The sequence below is a fragment of the Dryobates pubescens genome, chromosome 16 (assembly GCF_014839835.1).
Source record: "Dryobates pubescens isolate bDryPub1 chromosome 16, bDryPub1.pri, whole genome shotgun sequence".
Lineage (NCBI taxonomy): Eukaryota > Metazoa > Chordata > Aves > Piciformes > Picidae > Dryobates > Dryobates pubescens.
Window position 1 is genome coordinate 15,897,080 of NC_071627.1, and position 12,287 is coordinate 15,909,366.

Genomic DNA, 12,287 nt, shown 5'->3' on the forward strand with positions numbered 1-12,287 from the left:
GATGCAGGCCAGGATGCCATTGGCCCTTCCTGGCTGCCTGTGCACAATGCAGGCTCATGTTCAGCCTACTATCAACCAGCACCCCCAGGTCCCTCTCTGCCTGGCCGTTCTCCAGCCACTCTGACTCCAGTCACTCTGACCCCAGCCTGTAGCACTGCATGGGGTTGTTGTGGCCAATGTGCAGAACCCGGCACTTGGATCTGTTAAATCTCATGCCGTTGGATTCTGCCCATCTGTCCAGCCTGTTGAGGTCCCTCTGCAGAGCCTCTTTGCATTGCCTCTGAAAAAAAAAAAAAATTTCTTCTCTCCCCTGTTTAGAGTTAATAGCCTGGCTCTGCAGAGAAAAGAGACATTAATGTCTGCAGAAGACTGAGTTCACAAGACAAATAAATGGCCAAGCAGACCGATTTAAAAACAAACCTCTAGATTTGAGGCTGGCATTCTAGCACATGGAAGCAAATGTAATGTTAAGCTGCACTGTATAATTAAAACTGTTCAATCACTTACCTCTACCAAAACTCATCTTTGAATGGTGGTGTCTGTTCATTATCCTCCTAAAAACCTGGTTGGCTTAGAGTTATGCCCGGTAAAACACTCTCATTCAGGGCAAGACTGTGTCCTCAACCCTGCCTTGTTAAATGCTGTTCTCAAACACATTCCTTCCAAAATGAAATTCTACCATCAACCTGTCTCCCTGAGAAATGCTTGCCAGAAGAGAGTATTTTTTTGCCCCCTGCAGAAAGTAGATGTAGGTGAAGAAAGGAGAATTTTATATGGAATTTATGAACAAATTAAAATTTGTTGGCAAACTAAGCTTTTAGTTGCAACAATAATAAAGTATTTTACAGAACTTCTAAGTTTTCTTTGAAAAGGTTCATAGAAAAGGTGCAGCCCTGTACCCAGCAGAAATGTGTTTGAGCATTGGACTAGTGCCATCTGAAGAGAAGTTCTGCTTACAGATTTAATATCTACTTCAGCATTTAGACTTGTCTGGGAATCCTTTCAGGGACTGGGTTTGCTCCAGCTGTCACTCAGCTGGTGGAAACCTCTCTTTCCTCAGAGCAGGCTCAGACTTTTATTGAATACTGAGCAAACCCAGTCTCCTCTTTGGGCTGAAGGTAAATGAGTTCTCTAGTGATTCTCAGAGATTTCTGCCAATACAGATTTCAAGAACTGTTCTCTGAGGCTGTAGTTCTGCTGGTCTCACTCCTGGCAAGAAGAGGAGATGTATGCAACAAAAAGCTGTTGACAATTTTAGGTGAGGGATTTTCTCCATATGATTCACAGCCTCAGGTTAGAGTCCTGAGGAGTAACTACTATTTTTGAACACTTACGTTTTGAAGACTTCTGAGGATTTGAATGCCCACTGTAAAAAAGCAGTGTTGAATGTTAGTGCCTTATGAAACACAAATCTCACCTTCTTAATCACAAAATAAGAGACAGGAATAAATCTGACCCCCCTCTTTTGAGGTGAAGGATAGCCTTCTAGACTCTGCTTGGCTTTCCTTGAGACCAAAGTAGAGGAGTGCAGGACACACGGTCCCTAAATGAACAACCACTGGAGAAATTGGCAGGGAACACTTTGTGAGTAAAGATTTACCTGCACTCGTTCACTTGGTAGGCAACATCACCTAGGAAAGATAGAGAAGAATGCTTTACAAAGCTGGCAGTGCATTCAGGTTGCATGCCCTGGATCATGAGATCAGAGGGATAAACTAGGTGAGGATGTGGGGGAGCAAACAAAGAGAACATTTCTTGAAAGCATGATTGAGCACCCAGAGACTTGGGAGGTAGGTGGGAGTAGGAAACCACACCAGAGGAGAAGCTGGCTTTATGATAGGAGCAGATTGCTTCATTGTTATTCCTGGAAAAAGTTCTTCTGTCCCCTTCACCCTCTCCTCTCCAACACCCCAAGATCCCATCTGAATCCTCATCAGCTCCTCAAGGCCATGCCCTGCATGAAGGAGCCAGCACCCAGAAGCCATCAGCCTGGCTCACTGAATTCCATGGCTTGCTGTGTTCTGCTCGGGTCAGTGGTGCAGAGCCAGTGGCTCAGGACTCACATTGCACTTCTCTCAACAGTGCCTTCATGTTGCTGATGAAGTCCTGTGCTAAGCGTTTGTAGGAGCCAATCCAGGCCTGATCCATCTCCAGCACCTCCATGCCCACCATGTTGACGCTGAAATCCTGACTGTAAATCCTAGAGCACAGGCAGTCATTTCACCAAGGAAAACCATTAGAAAACTAACAAACTCCTCTGTTAAGAAGCACACAACAAAGAGAGGAATGCTTTGGCAATGTGAAGTATATAAGGCAGACAGCTCTCTGGTAAGTCTAAGAGAGTTGCCATTGTTATGTGTTCTGATTTGGCAAAGTCTTGTGCTTATCAAACCTGGATGGGAACTTTCAAATGCTGAAAATGAGAAGAGGAAGCATTTTGCTAACAGCCTTGTGTGAACAGTGGTTTGACCTGCTGCAGGCAGGCTCTTAGTGTTTTAGCACAAGCACCGTTATAGGAAGTGCCAAATGTATTAAATGGTGCCCAGGCTTCTGGAAAATGACTTTGATCCCACAGGCTAGATTTTGACTTGTGGCTCAGCTGTAATGGACTGTGCTGCTGCCAGCACAGCCCCTAGGTACACAGTGACTCGAAGTTATCCTTACAATCCAAGATCAAACTCAGCTTTAAATTGTACAAGTTACAGAGATGACACCTTAAAATCCAGCTAGACACTAAGCAATCCCTTCATGGAGCTGGGGAGTGTAGTGCTGCAGCAAAATCTCTTGTGGATCCATAACTTACTGTTGGTGTGGCTTTGCAGCTGACACCCAGGTATCAATTAGGAAGTGATCAGTTATAAATTAAATGTATCACTTGCAAGAGAAGGGATAATAAATCTGCTTAGCTATTAAGCTTGTACACAAGCAGAAGCAAAAAATTGGTGGGAAATGAGCCAGTTAAATCTGCAGCCCAAGGCTGTTCACTGGCACTTAGCTGCAGGAGTGTCAGCACTACGCATCTGAGAGGGTGTTGCTGTAAACTGAGCCAGACAGGGTGTATCTCTGATAAGACTGTTTCTCTGGTTAAAAACACCAGCAATTTTAACCACAATCCAGCAAGCACGTAGCTGCCAAGGAAACTGAAACTTAAAGGGCCACTGGTAGATATCTCTCCACTCTCATTAGTTGCGTGCATGTGGTACCCTCTGGTTCAGTGGGAATAGGGAGCAACTTTGCAACACAAGGTGTTGGGACAGAGGTGCACAGGCAGTGGGGTTTGATCTCAGTTAGCAACACCATAATTTTTTTTCCAAAGAAGAAACCAGGTATTTTCAGGTGCAACATACCTGTCCTTGATCAGTTTAAATTCCTACAAACAGGATTGCCAAAGGAAAAGAAAGGGGAAAAAAAAAGAAAAAGAAAAAGGTTAGTGTGATTCCCAGGAAGAGCAGCTGGCCAAGAAAGAGTCATATTGGTGAAGAAAAACAGAACACTGCTGCTTACTTTGAAGAAGCGGAAAACATCTGGTTGCTCTTTCATCTTCTGCAAAGACTGAAGAAGCTCCACAGCCTCACCTCTCAGTTTTTGAATTTCCCCCTTCATTTCAGGAATCCCTGTCAGGTTTTTTCTCTCAATGGATTCAATGTCTTGCAGGATCCTCGTCTTTTCCTTAATGATGTCTGTCTTCAGCTGTTCAAACAGGCTTTCCGTCTGGGAAATCACTGTTTTTATGTTGGTCTAAAGGAACAGGTAAGACAGGGGCATACTGACTCAGGAACTCAACACTTCACCTTAGGGTCCCTCTTTATTAATTAGGACTCTACCTATTCTTTGCACTGTTGTTAGAAGGAAGCAGACAACAAGCATTTGCTTAGGATATCTGATTAATCAGAGGGTAATGAAAATTAATCCTGATACAGTAACAAAATCAGGTAAAAATCATCCGGCAACATACGAACTATGTTGGTACACACTGAAAATCCCTCTTGCAGACTCAGGGGGTTTTATGTGTTTATGGGTTGGTTTTTATTCTGTAATGGATAGAAAACTTTAAAAATACATAATGATATGTACAGTCTGCAGTCTGCCAGTCCTGCAAGCCGGTCTGTGCAGCAATAAATGGTGGAGTCTCCTAGCTGTGGGGCTCCTGTGGAGCTAAGCTGGGGAGGCTGGGGGAACATTTGGATTCTGGCAGTTTCATACACCAGTGTCTTCCCTACAATGGGCTGTATCTCTTTCTATTCATCTACTTCTGAGAGTACAGTTGCCACTACTTATTTCTAGGAAATTGTGGAGGAAAGATTCTCTGAATTAGTGATGGTCTGGGTACCAACCTTGAGCTGCCGCTCATTCTTCAGAAGTCCTTCCAGGGCAGCAGCTAAAGCGTTTTCACGTTCCTGCAGCCATGTTGCTATGTTCGATAGTTCAGCCTAGCAGAAGGACAGACAGCCTTGAACTTTATGGCAGGGAAGCAGCACAGGTAGCTTTAAATCAGACCAGCAGTTTGTTGAGCTGGTGAATCAGTGTGGCCATGCTCTACCTGCATGCTTTCACCAGTAAGTCCTACAGCAAACTGTGTTCACTTCCCACCTCATAGAGATAGGGCATAACAAAAACTAACTTCAAAGATTCCAAGATCACACTAACATTCAATGTTTACATATGTGTGACCTTGTATGTGGTAGGTTAATACACAGCCTTCCCTTTGAATAACTGAATTTCACTTTAAATGAATACATCTCACTTTATCCATTAAAGCTTTGTGCCTGCCAGGATCTCCACATTTGCCTAATGTGATCCAAAATCTTAGTCATCGCATCTGTCAGTAGCTGTGGATGAAGTAATAAGCAACCATATTTCCTGAAGACCAGCAAAACAGCAGTGCTTCCTCACCCAGCTGTTTAACAGACACCATGATCATTGAGGTCTGTTGTACTGCACAATAATACATGTCAGAGGGGATAGTGAACCTCATTCTTTGGAGGTTAGACAGTTTCTGAATGGCTCTGGTTGCTCAGTGTTTTTACACCTTGAGCACCCACAAACGGCCACAGCAAGCACAGATGCCAGATTCCCATCTCCTTAATAAAAATGCCAGAAAGCTTAGGTTTTTCCATAAGATGTTTGTTACAGCTGGAGAGGTTTGTGTTTGTTTTGTTGGTTTTTTTTAATTAAGACAAATAATAAAATTCACTGAGGCTCCTTGCACCCAAATGCTTTTGTAATTCCTCCTGAAGAGCTCTCTCCTGGGGAGTTTATAAAACAAACGAACAAACTAAACCAAAAAAAAAAAAACAAACCAAGAAGAGTATGCAGCTGGTAACCCAGCTTACCCATGGAGATGGCTTCCCCACAGACAGCACCGTGTTGCTCCTATACCAGCTCCAGAGATGAGGGAAATGGCTACTGTCCTACACTACCCCCTTCTGTTTGGCAGCCCTGAATTTATGTGACTTGGGTGATAAGGCAAGTTTGTGGTATGTGTAACTCCAAAGGATGCTTCCTGCTAATTCCTGAGGAGGCTGGGACCTGTCCTGAGGTCCAGAGCAAGCCAGGTGTTTTCTGCCAATGCACTGGGAAACCTGTGGGTTTCTGTAGGGTGTTTTGCCTGGCCTGTATGTTGAGCCCAGAGATTTAAAATGTGAGGCAGTGAGCGAGCATAGCAAATGCATTTTATCCCCTCAGCCTCGGTGGATTCGGATGCATTTCAAAAACAGCAGGTGTACTCGCAGGCAGGGTCATCAAGGGCCACATCTCTGTGCCCACTGGGCTGCTGGCCCGGAAAAACTAAGGGCGGAGGGAGAAAGGAGATTGAGGGAAGGAACTCAAGTGGCCAGAGTTCATCAGTGGTGAACTGAGGCTTTGTTGAGTAAGAGGCTTCCTAATCGCTGCAGGAATACTTCATCCCAGCCAGGAAGGCCAGTGGCAGTTTGCAGTTGCCTGGAGCTGCACAGAACAGGCATGGGACAGCAGAGCCCTGCACCCCTCCCACACACAGCCATGTCAACACACGCTGCAGGATCTACCCACCCTTGTCCTGGCCAGCCCCAAATCCCTTTCTCTGCTCTTCTCCCTCTGCCTAGCCTGCCAGGCTCTTTTCACAACACAAAGGAGAAAATGAAAAACGCTTTTCAGCACAATGCACCAGGCCCCATTGGGGTGGACAGGGAATACCTCAAGCTGCTGCCTGCCCTCACTCCACCATCTCCCTTTTCCCCACTGAAAGCCTTACTGCCCCTCTCGTGCCCCTTCCTTCAGGTCAGGATCTTGGAGCCATGGTTTGAGGAGAGCCCCTTACCAGCTGTTCCTCATGTGCCTCCTTCAGGGTGATGATGTCGTGGCCCTTGTGCTGTCCCACAATACAGCAGAGCAAGCAGATGTACAGCCTCTCGTTCCGGCAGTAGCACTCCAGCAGCTTGCCGTGCTCCTGGCATCTCCTCTCTGCCACACCGCCTGTGCCCACCTCCACCAGTACGTGGTCCTGCTGGGAAGCCGTGGCATTGTGTTTGCTCAAATGGGCCTGGCATAAAGATGCATCACACATCAGGCAGGTTTTCACCGCTGGCTCAGACTTGTCCAGGCAGAAGTCACAGAGAACCATCGCCTTCTTCCTCTCTTCAGAGCCATCCTCCTGTTGTCCTTTGGAATTGGCGGCCAGAAATGTCTCCACGATGCTGCGCAGCTGAAAATTATTCTGCACCTCCACATTGGGCCCCAGCTGCATCTTGCACATAGGGCAGGAGGCAGGGGATCGCTGTTGGCTATCGAGTACCTTCCGGATGCACTGCTTGCAGAAGTTGTGACCACAGCTCAGCATGACTGGGTCCTTATACAGACACAGGCAGACAGGACAGCTGAGCTCATTCTCCAGGCTGGTAGCCCCTCCAGATTTTTCCCCAGCTTTTGCCATGGCTGTAGACACGGCAGGCTAGCCCGTCTGCGAGAAACGAAACTGAAAGGACGTCCTTGGCGTTGGGCCCTGGTAGGAGGTCCAGCCGAGAAGACCAGCCCCCAAGCAAAGTGCACACTAAAGAAGGCAAGGAAGAACCGGCAGGAAGCTGCTTCGGGGGCTTTTTGAAGGCAAGACGGCGACTGGTGCGCTCTGAGGGGCTCGCAGCTGACGGGAGGGCTGCCGAGGCGGCATGGGCGGAGCGCGGAGCCGATTCTCAAGTCACCTGAAGCACAATGTAATGCACCTGGAGAACACCGCGGGAACAACTTACCTGGCTTGTACCGCGGTGTAAGCCTGTAAAAGACATTTTGAAAATAGAATTTATATAGGCACACGCCTGCAGTCCCACCAGTTTGGTTTCTCAGGATGGGAAGAAAATGTTTGTAAGACCTTGGTTTATATCTCAAGGGGAAAGCCCTGAGGGAATGTGAAGCAAAACTAGGATTGCAAATCATTCACCTGGAGGAAGACAGACCCCAACAGCTCCAAGTGCCCAATATCTCAAGATGGAGATTTAGCCCTGCCCTGCATCTGCAGATCTGAAGCTCAGGCAATTACTCATCCCTGTGCTGCAGGCAGCCGTGTCCCTCACCCTTGTGGCTTTGCTAGTGTCATCCATGCCCAGGCCACTGTCCCAGCAGCCTTTTACATGCACTTGGCCAAAAGCCTCCTCCAAAGAGGTGATACAATGGTTCTTGCAGGAACCAACGATACAGCACAGCATGCAGATGCAGAACAAATCTGTCTTGTGGTAGCATTCCAGCAGTTTGCCATGCTGGGGGCATTTCCTCTCATTCAAAAAGCATCACAGGGCTCCATCAGGACATGGTTCTTTGCACTATGCTTGCTCAGGTGGGCTTGGCACAGGAAGGCCTCACAGGTCAGGTGTGTTTTCTTGGCTGTCTGGGGCTCCTGAAGACAGAAATCACACAGAATCACCTTGTCTGGCTGGCCTGAGCTTTCCCCCTTACCTTTGCATTGCACTCCGTGGTTTTCCTTCTGATGAGCTGCAGTGTTCAACAGCTTCTGCACTATGCTGCAGAGTGGGACCTTGGGCTGCAGCCCACATTGGGGCTGCTTGGGCACAGCACACCGGGCATCTGAAAGGGCCCTGACAGCTTTGCTGGCAGCCCCACACCTCTTGGACACACTTCTTGCAGAAGCTATAACCACAGCTCAGGGACACAGGATTGTTGTAAATGCTCAGGCACATGGGATAGGTCAGATCCTGCTCCAGTCTGGCCATAGCACCTGGCTCAGCCACGGTGACCGAGCTGAGGCACAGGACTGAGGGCCCAGATGTGGGGAGAAGCAGGACCTCCTGCCTCTCAGCTACCATGCTGGCTGAAGCCTTGGCCACTGCAGGATGAGTGGCTTGCAGGCAGCTCCGGTGCCAAGAGCTTGGCTGCTGCAAATGGAGCACCCCAGTTTAAATGGGGTGGGGGGAAGGCTGGGTCCAGGAAACAGAGCCACTGGTTTCCTTCTGCACCCTGTGTACATTTTCATTATCCCAATCTTCCTGCAGATATTTCTTGGGATAACATCTGGCGATCCTCCATCCTTAAAGCCTGCCCATGTGTTCCTTGGTCCTTTTCCCAGCTCCAGCACTGCCTTCAATATTTGAGTGCAGAGAAGACAGCAGGAAGACTAACACAAGTTTCCCATGCTGCCCTTCCACCGGGTGGCTACCGTGCCCCAGCCCTCCTCCAGAAGCACTAGAAGGGCTCTGCTCAGGGCTGCTCCCTCCTTTACTTCTCGGAGCTGCCAAGTCTTAGACTTCAGGAGAGAATAAAAGGTTCCTTGATTTCCAGAGCACGGGAGAGAGGAGGGTGGAGGTAATTTGTTTTTGCTGCTTTAAAAGCTACTCCTTTCTCTGTCCTGCTATCCTGAGAAGCTGTTGACACAAAGCACGCTGTCAGTTAAGTGTTCCAGCCAAAAATGACCCTCATGAACCCTCTGTGGAAGAGATCTTGCTGCCTGGGGTGTTTGCAAAAGCTGGTGTTATTGGACTGCTCTGGTTGCTCCGGGGTTCCCAAGGACTTGTTAAATATATATTACTTGAATGAAGCCAGACTTCCAAGGCAAGGATTGTGTACTTGGTTAAATTGCCCAGAGAAGCAGTAGTTATTTTTGCTAGTTTACAAGAATTTGTTGTACAAATCTGAGACTTTAAATATAATATACAAATTGGCCTCTTAATCCTCTCTGACATGATGCACACGCTGGGAGTTGGTACGAGTCTCTCCTTATCAGAGCACAAGCTTGTTTTCAGCTTGCTGCCTGCTACCTGCTCCCTAATGCTTTCATATGACCTTGGCCCACTGAATGGTGATGCTTCAGATGTTGGTTGTACTTCCCAAATGATGCTTCTTGTTCCCATCCCTAACCACCATGTCTTTTATTGTTATTTTTCTCTCTCCCATGGGGTTTGTGGCTTCTCACTTCACTACTGCTAATTCCTTTTCCACAGTTGTCTTGAATGTGACTAACACTGCATGCAGGGCTTACCTGGCTTTGCTTTTCCCTCAAAGCACATGAAACTGCTGCTTTCCATTGCCCTCCTCCACCTCTCCTAGCACAGCAGACTTGGATTTGCCCTTAGTGAAGGTAGCACCAGCTGACTGCTGTCCTGCTGCGTGCATCGCAACCCCCAAATCTGGTGCTGCACAGGAGGAACCCTGTGAGGGCTGCAGAAGGGCTTGCTCCCCATGGCAGCCTGCAGCTCACTGTTGAGTTACTGTGCCCAGCTTGCAGATACAGGCTGAGACAAGCTGCTGCTTCATCACCGCATGCTGCTGTAGCCAGCTGCACCCTTCTGTCTGTGCATGCTGCCTGAAAATTGCCTAGACTAAAATCTTCTTTCTCTACCCTTCATTAGGGTTCTTAATCCTTTCATTGACTAATAATTATTTTCCTTAATTTCCTTCAGGCATTTGGATAGCCAGTAGATGCTGGAAGCTGCAGGTAACAGCCACTTTAAATATCTGCTGGTATCTCCTGGGCCACTTGCATGGCAAATGGGCACAGAGCCACAGCCAAACAGGTTAACTCTTCTCTTTGGTCTCTCAGCTACATTGAAGTGGGGTCACTCACACTGGCAGCACTGAAGGGAGGGTAAATTCAGTGGCTGGAACAGAGCTTATAGCAGAGGCTATAAGAGAGCAATAGTTAGTTGTCAGATGTGTTTATTTTTCTGTGTATTTTTTAATCAGTGTTGGTTGGCTTTGACTGACTGCAAAAATTCCAGTAGAACAAACCTGGACTTCAGTTTCCTGGAAGTAAACTTGAAGGTGAGCTGAACCCCAGGAGTGAGGATGCTTGGAGCACCATCCCTGCCTTCACTGTCTGAGTGTGCCAAGGAGAACCCCACATCCCAAGGGGATTGCATGAGTTGCCTTTTCTACCTGGACTGCCAAGTTGCTGCCTGGAGCTGACTCTCAGTAGCTGGCAGTGATGAATGGAGATGGGGGTGGTGATGGAAGACAGGGCTTTCACCCAAGAGTTTGCCCACTTAGCAGCAGTGAGCCAAATCCTTTCCCTGCCTCTCTCCAGGCAGACACTGCTATTTGGCAGACCTGCTGCAATGAAGACTTTGAATGATCCAAAACCAGTGCAAGCAGATACAGGTGGTAGACAGCATGTGACAGGCTGCAGGGCAATCTAACCCCTTTCTGTGCCACTCTTTAGCAGGCAGCATGGGCAGTCAGCCTTTAGTGGTTTGGGGACTACAGAGAGCCTGGAGCATCACGTGCTTGTGTGCACTGATGCAGTGTGGACAGTTTTCCTCTAAAATCCTTGGTATTATTAAGGTGATGAGGAGGTGTCTTCCCTCTGCTTGGCTGGCTGTTGGCAGGCAGGTAGAAGGCTTGTCCCATCAAACCTGAGCTGCCCTGCTCTCTCCAGCCATCTGCTGTTCCTTTGGTGCTGAGCATCTGCCCAGGCAGCCACTTGCTCATGGTGAGCAAAGCCCAGTTGTAGGATCAAGGAGATCCTTGTTGATTTCAAGCTGAAAGGGAAGCAGGGATGCTCAGAAAAGGAGAGAGGCAGAAACCCCAGCAATGATGCATGGAGCCATCTGCCTCCAGAGAGCCCCACACCGGCATCTCACCCATCATAGCTGCTGTTGGGGCAGATTTGCTCCAAGTATGGCCTCAAGAACCCCACTAGACAGATCTTGCATGGCCCAAAAGCCAGAACCCATGGCAGGACTGGGTGTTGGATGCTGCTACCCAGGGCTCAGGTGAGAGGTGAGACTCCAAAGGGTAGCCCAGGACAGCTTGCCAGGCAGTGAAATAAATCCAAGCAACAGGCGTTTCATACTGGTCAGGAGCATGAACCTGGTGTGGCATTTCCAGGCCCTACCTTGCTGTGTCACTGCCTCCCCTGCCCAACCATAGGCCTTTCTGTGAGCCCTTGCCTGTGGGGCAGGAGGGTTCCACCAAGGTGATGGAGCCCAGGGCAGCTGTGGTCTTGGCCAGCCCAGTTCAGCTGTGTAGATGCAGGCACTGCCAACGCTGTGCCTGCTGCCTGCATTGTGCGTGCTGCCCACACATAGCATGTGCCAGCCAGCCAGGACATCAAACAAAGGCATCCTTAGTCACAGAAGCCCATTCCTGACTTCTTTTGCACTCCCACAAGGCAAGGGAGCCTAGGGTAGGAGATGTGCAGTCTCTGTTCCCTCCAGCAGGCAGACAGCAGCCATGTAAGCACAAGCAGTGCCCACCTGTGTCAAGGCTTTTTGTCATAGTTACACCCAAATGAAAACTGCAGCATTGTGGGGGTTTTCCAAATGGCTGCAGGTAATTGCTGGGACTAATGGAGCTGCTGAACCGATGTCACAAGTCACCAACAGCTCCTTCCGGTCTCTGGGGCTGCTTGCAGGATGATACTTGATATTAGTGCTTTATTTTCCAGGAAGCTGCCTGAGAACTCAGCATAGCCAGGCTGGGAGGACAAGCTTTAGCTGCAGGTCTGTCTTTCCCTCTAGACCCTTATTTTGTGTGCCCCTACTCCATCCTGGAGCCCTGCCAGCCAGGGACCCTGCTTCCATGTCTCTTGTCACACTTGTACCCACCTCGGGCACCCAAACACAGCTGCCCCAGCTGCATCCCCACACTTGCTCCTCCTGTTTTAATCTGTCCTGGCACTGGAAGCGTCACTGCACCCTCATGCATCTTAGCAAAATATTCCTGTGTGGTGGCCTTGAAGCCCTTTTTTTTTGGACAACAGCCCAGAAATGGGCCTTGCCTCAGCTCTCCACTTAGGGTGCAGCAACGGAAGGGAGGAGGGTGGGAGGCTGGTTTTGGCTCTGTGGCTGGGCTTCTGCCAGCTGTGC

At 48.6% G+C, this 12,287-nt stretch overlaps 1 protein-coding gene across 1 annotated transcript; it reads right to left on the reverse strand.

The window, feature by feature from the left end:
• Nucleotides 1-2,027: 2,027 nt before the first annotated feature.
• LOC104304026 (E3 ubiquitin/ISG15 ligase TRIM25) lies at nt 2,028-6,960 on the reverse strand. Its single transcript, XM_009904728.2, has 5 exons — nt 6,299-6,960; nt 4,335-4,430; nt 3,505-3,738; nt 3,348-3,370; nt 2,028-2,200 (listed from the first exon to the last, which is right to left on the reverse strand). Exons 1-5 carry the CDS (start codon nt 6,908-6,910, stop codon nt 2,053-2,055), a joined length of 1,113 nt encoding a protein of 370 aa, XP_009903030.2. The 5' UTR covers nt 6,911-6,960; the 3' UTR covers nt 2,028-2,052.
• Between the last annotated feature and the right edge of the window lie 5,327 nt (nt 6,961-12,287).